The following is a 15,831-nucleotide window of genomic DNA, read 5'->3' as shown; positions in this document are numbered from 1 at the left end:
AATTCAAGAGTGACTAGGTACTCCTGATTTGCTTTTTTTCCTTTTCCTTTTCATTCTGCTTTTTTCTTTACATTCTTTTTCTCCTTTCTTACTAACAGTTACTATGATTGTCTAGAAGGACAGGAATCTGGACATCAGCTTACTGATTTAAGTTGCATCTATCAGAGATCTTAGACTCTGGAAAATTCAGTCCCATATGTTGTTCGTTCTCTTCCTCAGATTAATAATTGATACAATGCAGGCAGATGTAGGGCTGAAGACTCTCTGAGATGAATAATTTTTGATTCTGGGCATAGTTGCCAGGATTTAGAAGCATCTCCTTACTGCGTGTCAAAGGCATTGACATTCAGGGAAGCTCAGTGTAACACAGATGTAGAGCTCAGAGGAAAGAGCAATCTTTACTGGAAGTATTCCAATTCCAAGTAGTGAACCTATCAGTTCTCTAACAGGTCCCAGAGGGAAATTTATGTTTATCAATGTGAGAAGCCAGTGCAGCATAAACAAAAGACTCACAAAGGAGAAAGGAAACTGACTCAGATGAAGCAACACCCTTTGCAATAAAATTAGAGCTACTTACGCCTTTTCCAGAAATGCGTCCCTGGACATGTTTTGGGCCAGCAGGTTTGTTGCCAAACTGAAAACCTCATTTGTCCATTCCTGAAAAATGTGAATCACACTTTCATCAGCTTAAATACTGTGCAGTCATTAGACATATGTTTTTAGCGAGGCTACTAGGAAGACAAATTAGTTCAATTTGTATGCCTAAGGTTTTTTCCCTTTTTTTTCCTCTGTTAAAATGAAATAATTAAATTCAAATCACTAAATGACTATTCTTTTCCTAAGGAAATGTTCTTTATCCATGAACAAAATTTTATCTGCTTTTTAAAATACCTACAGATAAGAGAACTGGTATATTGCCTTTAATAACCAAGTATGTCTCACTCCTTTTCTTGCATTATAAACACATAGAGAATTTTAAAATGTAGTCAGTTATATTTCCGACACAGCTTCCCAGGTGGCATTAGTAGTAAACAAGCCACCTGCCTATGCAGATTTGATCCCTGGGTTGGGAAGATCCCCTGGAGGAGGAAATGGCTCCCCACTCCAGTATTCCTGCCTGGAGAATCCCATGGACAGAGAAGCCTGGCAGACTACAGTCTGTACAGTAGCAAAGAGTCGGATATGAATGAAGCAACTTAGCACATATGCGTGCTTTCAACACATCTGCAAATAAGATCTTCCTATTTTACTACTCAAGTCAAAACAGGTACACCAGGGAATCTTTAAATGTTAATTACAGTTCTAGAAGTCTCTCAATGAGCTGCAGTCCGAGTGTCACACAATACTCAGTACCGTTCCCTCCCCTCAGCTCTGTCCATTCCTTACTGCTGCCCTAATCCCAACCCCTACCTCACACCATCCACCTCTGATTTCTCTTGGCATCCAAAAAAAAAAAAGTGAAATAACAAATGATGATTTGGAACACTCAACATTCTGGGCTGGAAAAAAAGTCTCTAAGAGAAAATGAGATAAGAGCTAAGTAATGTAATCATCTGATGTTTTAGTTGACTTGGCTCCCTCTTCAACGTTCAACAGCTTTTCCATCTAATTTTGTTACTTCTACTATAGCTTTTATTGTTATTTTGTGTTTTGCCTCCTGGTTTATGATAATATGCAAATAATATGCCATCATGTAATACAGAAATAATTGAGGTAAAACTTGGGGTACCAAGTGATGGGGGAGGGAAAGGGACACTCTAAGCAGAGTTTCGTGTGTTTTATTTTAAAATATTGAGTTTGTTTAGAAAAGTCAGCACAATATAAACTGCCACACAAATAGTTATCAATGATAGATGCTCCTATCCATTCAAATATAGATATGTAACTCCTTAGATTAAAGATCTTTCATTTTCTTGAGAGTCCCTTGGACTGCAAGGAGATCCAACCAGTCAATCCTAAAGGAAATCAGTCCTGAATATTCATTGGAAGGACTGATGCTGAAGCTGAAACTCCAATACTTGGGCTACATGATGCAAAGAACTGACTCATTGGAAAAGACCCTGATGCTGGGAAAGATTGAAGGTGGGAGGAGAAGGGGATGACAGAGGATGAGATGGTTGGATGACATCACTGAATCAATGGACGTGAGTTTGAGTAAACTCCAGGAGTTGGTGATGGACAGGGAAGCCTGGTGTGCTGCAGTCCATGGTGTCGCAAAGAGTCGGACACAACTGAGCGACTGAACTTAACTGAACTGAATTTTCCTTGACCATAAGGAAAGCTGAGCACCAAAGAATTGATGCTTTTCAATTGTGGTATTGGAGAAGACTCTTGAGAGGCCCTTGGACTGTAAGGAGATCCAACCAGTCAATCCTAAAGGAAATCAGTCCTGAATATTTATTGGAAGGACTGATGCTGAATCTGAAGCTCTGATTCAGATACTTTGGCTCCATGATGTGAAGAACTAACTGATTGGAAAAGAACTGACTGCAGCGTGGTGTGCTGCAGTCCAAGAGTTGGTTATGACTGATCAACTGAACTGAACTGAATTTTCCCTGAAGACTTGTAAATTCTGGGGGTATATAAAATTAAGCAAAAAGCATTCACATTAAGCACAGATCAATTTTGCACAAATAAGTGTAATCAAGCCACTTAAATTATCACCTGAAATACCTTGGACTTCAAAGAAAAATCTCAGATAACAGCACTATATGTTCTGTAAAAAGATTCACATTATTCTGTGGGTTATAACTTACTGGCAGAATTTAGTGAGAATGGGGAGTAGCCTAAAATGAATTGGAAAAAAGAAGGGAAGTTGTAACAAGAAAAGTAGAGTTGGGAAAAAATAAATTTAAAAAGACAAGAAAAGTAGAGTTTTGGGACTTCTGCGGTGGTCCACTGGTTAAGACTCCATGCTCAATTATGGGGGCTCAGTTATGAAGCTGTCACAGTCCAGGTGAGAAGTATTGGCACTCTACAGATTGTTGGTGGAGGGCTTGGGGAAGACAGGACAGAAGAGCTGTCAGGGAAGTAAACTTGATGGACACAGAGGAAAACTTTGGAATAACTATTAATAGCTTTAAAATAAAATGTCCTCAGATTAGATTATTTTAAACTAAGAATAATAACTACTGGCACTGATTTTCAAAATATGTTTCTGGTATAATACTCAATATTTTTCAGGTTAGGGCTCAAACTGTAGACTTTTCCAACTCCAAGGCAACCTTGAGTGTGTGTGTGTGTTTTAGTTGCTCAGTCATGTCTGACTCTTTGCAACCCCATGGACTGTAGCCCGCCAATTCCTCTGTTCATGGAATTATCCAGGCAAGAATACTAGAGTAGGTTGCCATGTCCTTCTCCAGGGGATCTTCCCACACAGGAATCAAACCCAGGTCTCCCACACTGCAGGCAGATTCTTTTTCACCATCTGAACCACCAGGGAAGTCCATGGCAACCTTATGCATTGGTAAAAGTATTTATAATTGAGGGCAGTGTACCATTTTATATATTTACTGGGGGCCAATTGCACACCAGAAATAGGTACAGTGAAGATATTATGAAGAACTAGGGAGATTTAATTTGGTCTGACATTTAAGGTTGAAAGCTAAGACCTCTATTCCATTCAGTTCAACAGAAATATAATGGGAGGTGCACAAATAATTTAAAATTTCCAGTAGCCACTGTTTTAAAAGGTAGAAATAAACAGGTGAAGTAAATTGAATAATAAATTTTATTTAACCCAATATTTCAAACATATTATTTGCCATATAATCAACATAAGATTACTGGGCTATTTTCTTTTCTTCTTATGCACTTGATCTTTGAAATGAGGTGTGCATTCTCCACTTACAGCCCATCGTAATTTGCACTGGCAACCTTTCAAGGGTTCAGCAGCCACACATAGTTGGGAGTTGCGGCTGCATTATTGGTCAGGACATGTCTTCTAGATCCTTTGCTCTTTCTATGGGTTCTTTATAAAGCCAGTTGAAGGACTGCATCATCACCACATTCACTGAACAGCCACAGCTCATTCAGAAAGTAAGGCATAGCTTATTTCATCACACTCTCAGAATGTGAGCATCTAAATTTCCAAGTATGAAATTCCTAGACTCCACTGATTTCCTGTAGCCTTTTGAGGTACGCAGAAGATCTGATTCAGCTTGAATCAAAGACTCAAGGTCTCAAGCAGTGACCAAGACAACTTTAGAAACAACACAATCCTTGACTATGTACTGGTGTTAGTTCATATTATATGGAGCTAAAACAGCATGGTATGTTGTAGTCCATGGAGTCACAAAGAGCGGGACACGTCTTAACAACTGCACAACAAAAAAAGAGCATGTGTTTAGTTTGGGCTCCCCAAACCTTGAGACAGGATTTAGGAGAAATGGGTTTATTATGAAGTGTTCTTGGGCAACAATATCAGGAAGTGAGCAGGACTGGGAAGGGAAGAAGCAGAACGGTGAAGTACCAAGTAAACTCTGCAGATGGTAATTTTGGTGTAATCCTTCCCTGTGCAGAACACTATCAAAACTTGAACTTGAACTGATGAGCAGAAAGGGAGCTGGAGTTTGAAGATCCCTGTGCCTAACCCTCTTGGAGGGCACAAACAAAATTTTGTGCATACCAAGACCCAGGAGAAAGGAGCAGTGACCACACAAGAGACTGACCCAGACTTGTCTGTGAATGTCCAAAAGTCTCTGGTGGATGCATGGGTCAGTGGTGGCCTGCTGCAGGGTCAGGAACACTGAGTGCAGCAGTGCCTGGGACCTTTTGAAGGAGGTCACCATTATCTTCATTACCACTACCATAGTTTGGCCTCAGGTCAAATTACAGGGAGTGAACACAGCCCCACCCATCAACAGAAAGTTGGATTACAGATTTACTGAGCATGGCCCCACCCATCAAAACAACACCCAGTTTCCCCCTCAGTCAGTCTTTCTCATCAGGATGATTTCATATGCTTCTTATCCTTCTCCATCAGAGGGCAGAAAGACTGAAAATCACAATCACAGAAAACTAACTGATCTGATCACATGGACCACAGCCCTGTCTAACTCAATGAAACTATGAGCCATGCCATATAGGGCCACCCAAGACAGATGAGTCATGGTGGAATGTTCTGACAAAACGTGGTCCACTGGAGAAAGGGATGGCAAATTACTTCAGTATTCTTGCCTTGAGAACCCCATGAACATCATGAAAAGGAATGCTACTGGAGAAGAATGGAGAAATAACACCAGAAAGAATGAAGAGATGGAGCCAAAGGAAAGCAATAGCCAGTTGTGGATGTGACTGGTGATGGAAGCAAGGTCCGATGCTGTAAAGAGCAATATTGCATAGGAACCTGGAATGTTAGGTCCATGAATCAAGGCAAACTGGAAGTGGTCAAACAGGAGATGGCAAGAGTGAACATTGACATTTTAGGAATCAGTGAACTAAAATGGACTAGAATGGGTGAATTTAACTCAGATGACATTTATATATACTACTGTGGGCAAAAATCCCTTAGAAGAAATGGAGTAGCCATCATGGTCAACAAAAGAGTCTGAAATGTAGTACTTGGATGCAATCTCAAAAACGACAGAATGATCTCTGTTCATTTCCAAGGCAAACAATTCAGTATCACAGTAATCCAAGTCTATACCCTGACCAGTAATACTGAAGAAGCTGAAGCTGAACAGTTCTATGAAGACCTACAAGACCTACTAGACTAATACCCCAAAAAGATGTCTTTTTCAATATAGGGGAATGGAATGCAAAGTAGGAAGTCAAGAAATACTAGAGTAACAAGCAAATTTGGCCTTGGACTACAGAAAGAAGTAGGGCAAAGGCTAATAGAGTTTTGCCAAGAGAACACACTGGTCATAGCAAACACCCTCTTCCAACAACACAACAAAAGACAACCATGGACATCACCACATGGTCAACACCAAAATCAGATTGATTATATTCTTTGCAGCCAAAGATGGAGACGCTCTATACAGTCAGCAAAAACAAGACTGGGAACTGACTGTGGCTCAGATCATGAGCCAAATTTAGACTAAAATTAAGGAAAGTAGGGAAAACTAATAGACCAGTCAGGTATGACCTAAATCAAATCCCTTATGATTATACAGTGGAGGTGAAAAATAGATACAAGGGAATAGATCTGATAGACAGAGTGCCTAAAGAACTATGAATGGAGGTTTGTGACATTGTACAAGAGGTAGTAATCAAGAACATCCCCAAGAAAAAGAAACGCAAAAAGGCAAAATGGTTGTCTGAAGAGGCCTTACAAATAGCTGAAAAAAGAAGGGAAGTGAAAGGAAAAGGAGAAAAGGAAAGATATACCCATTTGAGCGCAGAGTTCCAAAGAATAGAAAGGAGAGATAAGAAAGCCTTCTTCAGTGATCAATGCAAAGAAATAGAAGAAACAATAGAATGAGAAAGACCAGAGATCTCTTCAACAAAATTAGAGATACTAAGGGAACATTTAATGCAAAGATGGGCACAATAAAGGACAGAAATGGTATGGACCTAACAGAAGCAGAAGATGTTAAGAAGAGATGGCAAGAATAACAGAAGAGCTATACAAAAAGATCTTCACAACCCAGATAATCACGATGGTGTGATCACTCACCTAGAGCCAGACATCTTGCAATGTGAAGTCAAGTGGGCCTTAGGAAGAATCACTGTGAACAATGCTACTGGAGATGATGGAATTCCCATTGAGCTATTTCAAATCCTAAAAGATGATGCTGTGAAAGTGCTGCACTCAATATGCCAGCAAGTTTGGAAAACTCAGCAGTGGCCACAGGACTGGGAAAGGTCAGTTTTCATTCCAATCCCAAAGAAAGACAATGCCAAAGAATGCTCAAGGTCAGTTCAGTCACTCAGTTGTGTCTGACTCTTTGCGAACCCATGAATCGCAGCACGCCAGGCCTCCCTGTTCATCACCAGCTCCCAGAGTTCATTCAGACTCATGTCCATCGAGTCAGTGATGCCATCCAGCCATCTCATCCTCTGTCATCCCCTTCTCCTCCTGCCCACAATCCCTCCCAGCATCAGAGTCTTTTCCAATGAGTCAACTCTTCGCATGAGGTGGCCACAGTACTGGAGTTTCAGCTTTAACATCATTCCTTCCAAAGAACACCCAGGGCTGATCTCCTTCAGAATGGACTGGTTGGATCTCCTTGCAGTCCAAGGGACTCTCAAGAGTCTTCTCCAACACCACAGTTCAAAAGCATCAATTCTTCAGTGCTCAGCTTTCTTCACAGTCCAACTCTCACATCCATACATGACCACAGGAAAAACCATAGCCTTAACTAGACAGACCTTAGTCGGCAAAGTAATGTCTCTGCTTTTGAATATGCTATCTAGGTTGGTCATGACTTTTCTTCCAAGGAGTAAGCGTCTTTTAATTTCATGGCTGCAAACACCATCTGCAGTGATTTTGGAACCTAGAAAAATTAAGTCTGACACTGTTTCCACTGTTTCCCCATCTATCTCCCATCAAGTGATGGGACCGGATGCCATGATCTTCATTTTCTGAATGCTGAGCTTTAAGCCAACTGTTTCACTCTCCACTTTCACTTTCATCAAGAGGCTTTTTAGCTTCTCTTCACTTTCTGCCCTAAGGGTGGTGTCATCTGCATATCTGAGGTTATTGATATTTCTCCCAGCAATCTTGATTCCAGCTTGTGTTTCTTCCAGTCCAGCATTTCTCATGATGTACTCTGCATATAAGTTAAATAAGCAGGGTGACAATATACAGCCTTGACGTACTCCTTTTCCTATTTGGAACCAGTCTGTTGTTCCATGTCTAGTTCTAACTGTTGCTTCCTGACCTGCATACAGATTTCCCAAGTAAGATGGTAGGTGTTGCAAGAGGGCATCAGAGGGCAGACACACTGAAACTGTACTCACAGAAAACTAGTCAGTCCAATCACACTAGGACCACGGCCTTGTCTAACTCAGTGAAACCAAGCCATGCCTGCGGGGCAACCCAAGACGGGCAGGTAATGGTGGAGAGGTCTGACAGAATGTGGTCTACTGGAGAAGGGAATGGCAAACAACTTCAGTATTCTTGCCTTGAGAACCCCATGAACAGTATGAAAAGGCAAAATGATAGGATACTGAAAGAGGAACTCCCCAGGTCAGTAGGTGCCCAATATGCTACTGGAGATCAGTGGAGAAATAACTCCAGAAAGAATGAAGGGATGGAGCCAAAGCAAAAACAGTACCCAGCTGTGGATGTGACTGGTGATAGAAGCAAGGTCCAATGCTGTAAAGAGCAATATTGCATAGGAACCTGGAATGTCAGGTCCATGAATCAAGGCAAATTGGAAATGGTCAAACAAGAGATGGCAAGGGTGAACGTTGACTTTCTAGGAATCAGTGAACTAAAATGGACTGGAATGGGTGAATTAAACTCAGATGACCATTACATCTACTACTGCTGGCAGGAATCCCTTAGAAGAACTGGAATAGCCATCATGGTCAACAAAAGAGTCTGAAATACAGTACTTGGATACAATCTCAAAAATGACAGAATGATCTCTGTTCATCTCCAAGGCAAACCATTCAATATCACAGTTATCCAAGTCTATGCCCCAACCAGTAACGCTGAAGAAACTGAAGTTGAACAGCTTTATGAAGACCTACAAGACCTTTTAGAACTAACACCCAAAAAAGATGTCCTTTTCATTATAGGGGACTGGAATGCAAAAATAGAAAGTCATGAAACACCTGGAGTAACAGGCAAATTTGGCCTTGGAATGTGGAATGAAGCAGGGCAAGACTAATAGAGTTTTGCCAAGATAATGCACTGCTCATAGCAAACACCCTCTTCCAACAACACAAGAGAAGACTCTACACATGGACATCACCAGATGGTCAACACCGAAATCAGGTTGGTTATATTCTTTGCAGCCAAAGATGGAGAAGCTCGATACAGTCAACAAAAACAAGACCAGGAGCTGACTGTTGCTCAGATAATGAACTCCTTATTGCTAAATTCAGACTCAAATTGAAGAAAGTAGGGAAAACCGTTAGACCATTCAGGTAAGACCTAAATCAAATCCCTTATGATTATACAGTGGAAGTTAGAAATAGATTTAAGGGCCTAGATCTCTTAGATAGAGTGCCTGATGAACTATGGAATGAGGTTCATGACATTGTATAGGAGACAGGGATCAAGACCATCCCCATGGGAAAGAAATGCAAAAAAGCAAAATGGCTGTCTGGGGAGGCCTTACAAATAGCCAGGAAAAGAAGAGAAGCAAAAAGCAAAGGAGAAAAGTAAAGATATAAGCATCTGAATGCAGAGTTCCAAAGAATAGCAAGAAGAGATAAGAAAGCCTTCTTCAGCGATCAATGCAAAGAAATTAAGGAAAACAACAGAATGGGAAAGACTAGAGATCTCTTCAAGAAAATTAGAGATACCAAAGGAACATTTCATTCAAAGATGGGCTCAATAAAGGACAGAAATGGTATGGACCTAACAGAAGCAGAAGATATTAAGAAGAGGTGGCAAGAATACACGGAAGAAGTGTATAAAAAAGATCTTCATGACCCAGATAATCATGATGGTGTGATCACTCATCTAGAGCCAGACATCCTGGAATGTGAAGTCAAGTGGGCCTTAGAAAGCATCACTACGAACAAAGCTAGTGGAGGTGATGGAATTCCAGTTGAGCTATTTCAAATCCTGAAAGATGATGCTGTGAAAGTGCTGTACTCAATATGCCAGCAAATTTGGAAAACTCAGCAGTGACCACAGGACTGGAAAAGGTCAGTTTTCATTCCAATCCCAAAGAAAGGCAATGCCAAAGAATGCTCAAACTACCGCACAATTGCACTCATCTCACACGCTAGTAAAGTAATGCTCAAAATTCTCCAAGCCAGGCTTCAGCAATATGTGAACCGTGAACTTCCTGATGTTCAAGCTGGTTTTAGAAAAGGCAGAGGAACCAGAGATCAAATTGCCAACATCTGCTGGATCATTGAAAAAGCAAGAGAATTCCAGAAAAACCTCTATTTCTGCTTTATTGATTATGCCAAAGAATGCTCAAACTACCACACAATTGCACTCATCTCAAGCTAGCAAAGTAATGCTCACAATTCTCCAAGCCGGGCTTCAATAGTGTGTGAACCATGAACTTCCAGATGTTCAGGCTGGATGTAGAAAAGGCAGAGGAACCAGCAAATTGTCAACATCCACTGGATCACCAAAAGAGCAAGAGAGTTCCAGAAAAACATCTAATTCTGCTTTATTAACTATGCCAAAGTCTTTGACTGTGTGGATCACAACAAACTGTGGAAAATTCTTAAAGAGATGGGAATACCAGACCACTTGTCCTGCCTCCTGAGAAATCTATATGCAGGTCAGGAAGCAACAGTTAGAACTGGACATGGAACAACAGACTGGTTCTCAACTGGGAAAGGAGTATGTCAAGGCTGTATATTGTCATCCTGCTTATTTAACTTATATGCAGAGTACATCATGAGAAACCCTGGGCTGAATGAAGCACAAGCTGGAATCAAGATTACTGGGAGAAATATCAATAACCTCAGATATGCAGATGACACCACCCATACGGCAGAAAGTGAAGAAGAACTAAAGAGCCTTTTGATGAAAGTGAAAGAGGAGAGTGAAAAAGCTGGCTTAAAACTCAACATTCAGAAAACTAAGATCATGGCATCTTGTCCCATCACTTCATGGCAAATAGATAGGGAGACAATGGAAACAGTGACAGACTTTATTTTTCTGGGGCTCCAAATCACATGCAGATGTTAACTGTAGCCATGAAATTAAAAGACACTTGCTTCTTGGAAGAAACGCTATGACCAACATAAACAGCATATTTAAATATCAGAGATATTACTTTGTAAGCAAAGGTCAATCTAGTTAAAGCTATGGTTTTTCCAGTAGTCATGTATGGACGTGAGTGTTGGACTATAAAGAAAGCTGAGTGCCAAAGAATTGATGCTTTTGAACTGTGGTGTTGGAGAAGACCCTTGAGAGTCCCTTGGACTCTGTAAGGGTGAGTGATCCAACCAAGGTGATCCAACCAGTCCATCCTAAAGGAAATCAGTCCTGAAGATTCATTCAAAGGACTGATGCTGAAGCTGAAGCTTTAATACTTTGGCCACCTGATGGGAAGAACTGACTCATTGGAAAAGACTGATGCTGGGAAAGATTGAAGGCAGAAGGAGAAGGGGACGACAGAGGATGAGGTGGTTGGATGGCATCAACGACTTGATGATGGACATGAGTTTGAGCAAGCTCCAGGAGTTGGTGATGGACAGGGAGGCCTGGCATGCTGCAGTCCTTGGGGTCACAAAGTCAGACACAGCTGAGCGACTGAACTGAACTGAACTGTGCCTGTCAGTCTTGGGTCAGGGCTGCTGAAGGGGATGGCAGTCCCCAGGCCTTTCCTGCTTTCCTTCATAGCAAAGGGGGTTCTGCTATCCAGAGGGCACAGCCAACAAAGAGACATGGTGCAGGTTATTGAAAGTTTAAGCCAGTCCCCACAGAGGTGTTGTGTGTGAATCGGTTGGAGGGGATCTGGACAGAGCACTGCTATGGGCAGCAGCAGGATAACAAATTCCAGGAGGTTTGTTTGTGTGCCGGAAGTAACTACACTGTGTAAGTAGGAGATGGGTAACCACAGGATCAGAGAACTGGTTCACACAGGTTCTGGAACCAGCCTTCTCAGACTTCCATGTGCACACAGATCACTTAAACAATGATTCGTGTTGTGTAGATAGATGCGGACGCGGATGCTGGGGACTGGAGGAAGAGAATCCTTATCCCAGGGGAGGGCCATGCTGGAAGCAGGAGGATTTACAGCCCTGACCAGAAACTTGATAGAAATGTTGGACTTTAAGCTCCATACCAAATCATCTGACTGAAACTCTGCATTTTCCCAAGAAACCTGTTTATATTTCATGCATGTTAAGGTTTAAGCATTCTTCTGGGCCAGGGGCAGCACTTTGAGGAGCAACCTGCTCCAGGACTTGACTTAGGAAGCATTACTCTAATCTTTGTCTACTTGCTTCCCAAGCAAAGAAGGAAATTATTTTGGCTATTAGCTTTAGAATAACCCAAAAGCCCTTCCAGCTGTATATGCAGCATGCTTGGGGCGGGTGCATGGGGATGACCCAGACAGATGTTATGGGGAGGGAGGTGGGAGGGGGGCTCATGTTTGGGAACGCATGTAAGAATTAAAGATATTAAAATTTAAAAAATAAAAAACTAAAAAAAAAAAAAAAAAAAGGACAATGTGGCTAAGAAGTGTGGCCAAAGCAGCTTAGAGCAGCCTTGGCTTATCATGAGATTATGACATAGTCTTTGCTTCAGGGTAGATGGATCTATCTACACTGGCAGTGTCTCATAAATCCAGTGCTGGGCCCTAGTTAGTATAGCTTTGGAAGAATGGCTTCTTATTTAATCTGGAGGACTTGTATTTCAACTTTCAAAGGCAAAGTTCTGATGATTACCACTAAGCTGGGTTCAGCCCCTGCTGTCTAAATCCTGAAGCTCTTTAAGTTTTCTGCCTTAGGATCAATCTCTTTTCCTGATGAGGACTACAGAGGCCTGAACTAGAGAAAACAGATCTAAAAATCACCTGTCATGGAATTTCTTCTGGAGCTTAAATGCATGTATTCTGTAAGATGACTTCTGCAGTTCCCTCACCCCAGAGTCGTTACTGAGATCCCAGTCTTGACACTATTAAATTTTCCAAACCTGTCACAAAGTTGTTGTTGTTCAGTCAATCAGTCACGTCTGACTCTTTGCCACACAGACTGCAGTGTACCAGACTCCTCTGTCCTCCACTGTCTCCCAGAGTTTGCTCAGATTCCTGTCCATCGAATCAGTGATGCTATCTGACCATCTCCTCCTCTGCTGCCCCTTTCTCCTTTTGCCTTCAATCTTTCTAAGCATCAGGGTCTTTTCCAGTGAGTTGTAGTCATGCTTCCTAAGGCCACTTGACTTCACACTCTGGGATGTCTTGCTCTAGGTGGATGGCCACATCATTGTCATCTGGATCATTAAGACCTTTTCTACATCATTCTTCTGTGTATTCTTGCCATCTCTCCTTAATGTCCTCTGCGTCTGTTAGCTCCTTACTGTTTCTCTCCTCTATCGTGCCCATCATTGCATGAAATATTTCCTTGATATCTCCAGTTTTCTTGAAGGGATTTTTACTCTTTCTCTTTTTACTGTTTCCCTCTGTTTCTTTGCAGTGCTCACTTAAGAAGGCTCTCTTATCTCTCCTTGCTTTTCTTTGGAACTCTGCATTCAGTTGGGTACACCTTTCCCATTTTTCGTTGCCTTTTGCTTCACAAAGTTACTATGCTTTTATTTCTAAAGTTATTTCAGTTCTGTCATTCTTGCCACGGGATTTATGTGTTTGCGTAACATTACTAACAATTGTTTCACAATGTTCAGTTACTCTCTATTAATCCTTTCTTTTGTTGATGGACACACATGGTTTATTTGCACAAACCAACTTCCTGCTGCCTCAAGCCACACCCAGAGGTTTCTCTTGGGTAACTGCTATCGTGATCTTTTCTCTGGATGCGGCATCTTCAGCAGTACCAGATGCCGCTGCTGGCTCACCAAAGCAGTAAGGACCTTCTATGTTCCTTTTGGCAATGTAGGAGAGCTTGTATTTTCCTACATTTTAAAAAACACTTGCTATTATCAGCCTTTCAGAAAATGTTTGCAAATCTGATAGACGCAATGTGGGACCTTGGGTTGGCCTGAATTGTCATCACTGATTTACCTGTCTGATTGGCTTTGTTTAATTCCTGTCAGGGCTGTTCCACTTTATCTTTTCTGCAAATTTCCTGTTAACATTCATTTTTCTTTTGGTTATCTGTGCTTATTGTCTTTAAAAGAAGGAAAGTTTTGTTTGTTTGAGGTTTGTGCTCAAACACAGGGTGATAGTCTCAGTCTTATTGACAAAAACAGAGACACATCTTGTAAATACCACCTACGATCGTGTCATGCCAGGTTGCCAGTTTATGGCTCCTGATACCAAGCAGCTGGAGTTACAAAGAAAAGGCAGAGTGTGAACTCTGTCCTCAGAAGCATGTATTTGTTCTGTGAGATCTTTGGGGAAATAAAAACATTCTAAAAGGAATACTCAATCAATCTCTCTGTGTATATTGAATATAACCAATTATGAGCCAATGGTTACCCTAATGAAATAAAAGGAGTCACAAATGATAATCTAAAAGCAAGTATTTTCAAAGTACCTTATTTGGAAACGTCAATCTATTTTTTTTAATAAAAGATTCTTGGAATAAATAATAATTTAAAATGGAATATTTTAATATTTGTGAGATATATGAAAGTCCTAACAATTTTAATAGCTTTCCATTATTTTTTAGTTTGTTGGCAAACTCCTATTGCCATAATTGATAATGGTGTCATTTCCATTACTTCTGCTCATCAGCAGGCAGCAGGTTGGGATTTGAGTAAGAAAGAACAATGCATGGCTCATTCAGGGTTGCATTGCCTGGCTCAGCATGCTTCTCTTACCTGCTGGCAGGCATCAGAATTCATCTTGCCATGCATTTGTCTTAATGGCACAGTAAAGAATGTTTTCATCATGAAAGATGGTATATGAGCTGCAAAGACTTTCATTAAAAGCAGAAAAGACTGTCTGAGTAGTAACCAAGTTTATGGGTCTATATTGAGTATTTAGAATTTGGGCAAAATTTCTGATACAGTTCCCCTGTTTTAGGTGGCAGTGATGATCTTATATCTTACATTCAAAATGTTTACCTGATACAAATATAATTACCAAAACAAAACAAAAACCAAGGAGCATATAACAACCCAATATTATCAGAGTTGGGACACTAGAAAAATCATATTACTCAAATGACATAAGGGAAAGGTGCATAGTGATTTTCAGACCATGTGATTCAAATATCTTTAGTCTATAGTTGCCAAAACCACAGCTCAAATTAGCCTAGGAAATATGAGAATTTGCCAAGGACACTGGATCGTTCCTGTAACTGGAGGAAACATCAGACAAACTGCAGCAAAAAATTGTGTATTTATAAGATCACAAGGAACCAGGGGCCTGAATGGCAGAAAGACTTTCTTCATTGCTTTTTCACTTCTCTCTCTTCCTGATATCATTACTTTCTTCCTTCTTCTCCATAGTCACCAATTGCACCAAGAATTGTCACACATGGCTCCTCTCATCACTACAGAGTCTGACTAATTTCCTACTTCCAGTATGAAAAATCCTGGGGAAGGTCTCTGCCTGGTTCCTCTACCTCTAGAACAATCCATTTGGATGTCCATGAGAATCAGATCATTGGGCCTGGACGAGAAGCAGTGAGTAGAAGCATGAAGAGTATAGGAAACACTGCATATAGCCGTTCACGGGAGTGTATGAAAAAGCAGGTGGAAAAAAGGATATGGGTATCCCCACAACCTGTGCGGGATCTCATAGCTCTGTAACCATTCTTTTTCTATCCCAAGAAATAGATATGCACTTGACGACCTGAGTTGACTGCATGAGTGGATGAATGTGTAAATGAAAGGGGTTACATCCATGCCATATAATTTATGCTTTGTGAAATTAATTGTTATGTCTCCCTTGCTATAAGTATTAAACCACCATGGTTTGCTCTGGTGTTTTGGATAATAGCTTCACGCATTTCCTATTGTAATTTGAACTGTGCTGCTACAGCTACTGCTAAGTCACTTCAGTCGTGTCCGACTCTGTGTGACCCCATAGACGGCAGCCCATCGGGCTCCCCTATCCCTGGGATTCTCCAGGCAAGAACACTGGAGTGGGTTGCCATTTCCTTCTCCAA

At 41.1% G+C, this 15,831-nt stretch overlaps 1 protein-coding gene across 3 annotated transcripts in view; it reads right to left on the bottom strand.

Moving 5' to 3' along the window:
* The window catches only part of PLCB1 (phospholipase C beta 1), an 877,017-nt gene that overhangs the window by 266,002 nt on the left and 595,184 nt on the right, over positions 1 to 15,831 (bottom strand). For all 3 annotated transcript variants that reach the window (XM_069546383.1, XM_069546382.1, XM_069546384.1), the window contains one exon: positions 578 to 657. In XM_069546383.1, the coding sequence (XP_069402484.1) occupies positions 578 to 657 (80 nt within the window). The remainder of the gene's footprint in view (positions 1 to 577; positions 658 to 15,831) is intronic.

This window comes from Ovis canadensis, chromosome 13, assembly GCF_042477335.2.
Source record: "Ovis canadensis isolate MfBH-ARS-UI-01 breed Bighorn chromosome 13, ARS-UI_OviCan_v2, whole genome shotgun sequence".
NCBI classification, from domain to species: Eukaryota; Metazoa; Chordata; class Mammalia; order Artiodactyla; family Bovidae; genus Ovis; species Ovis canadensis.
Note: the sequence above shows the minus strand (reverse complement) of the source record. Positions and strands in the feature narration are given on the sequence as shown.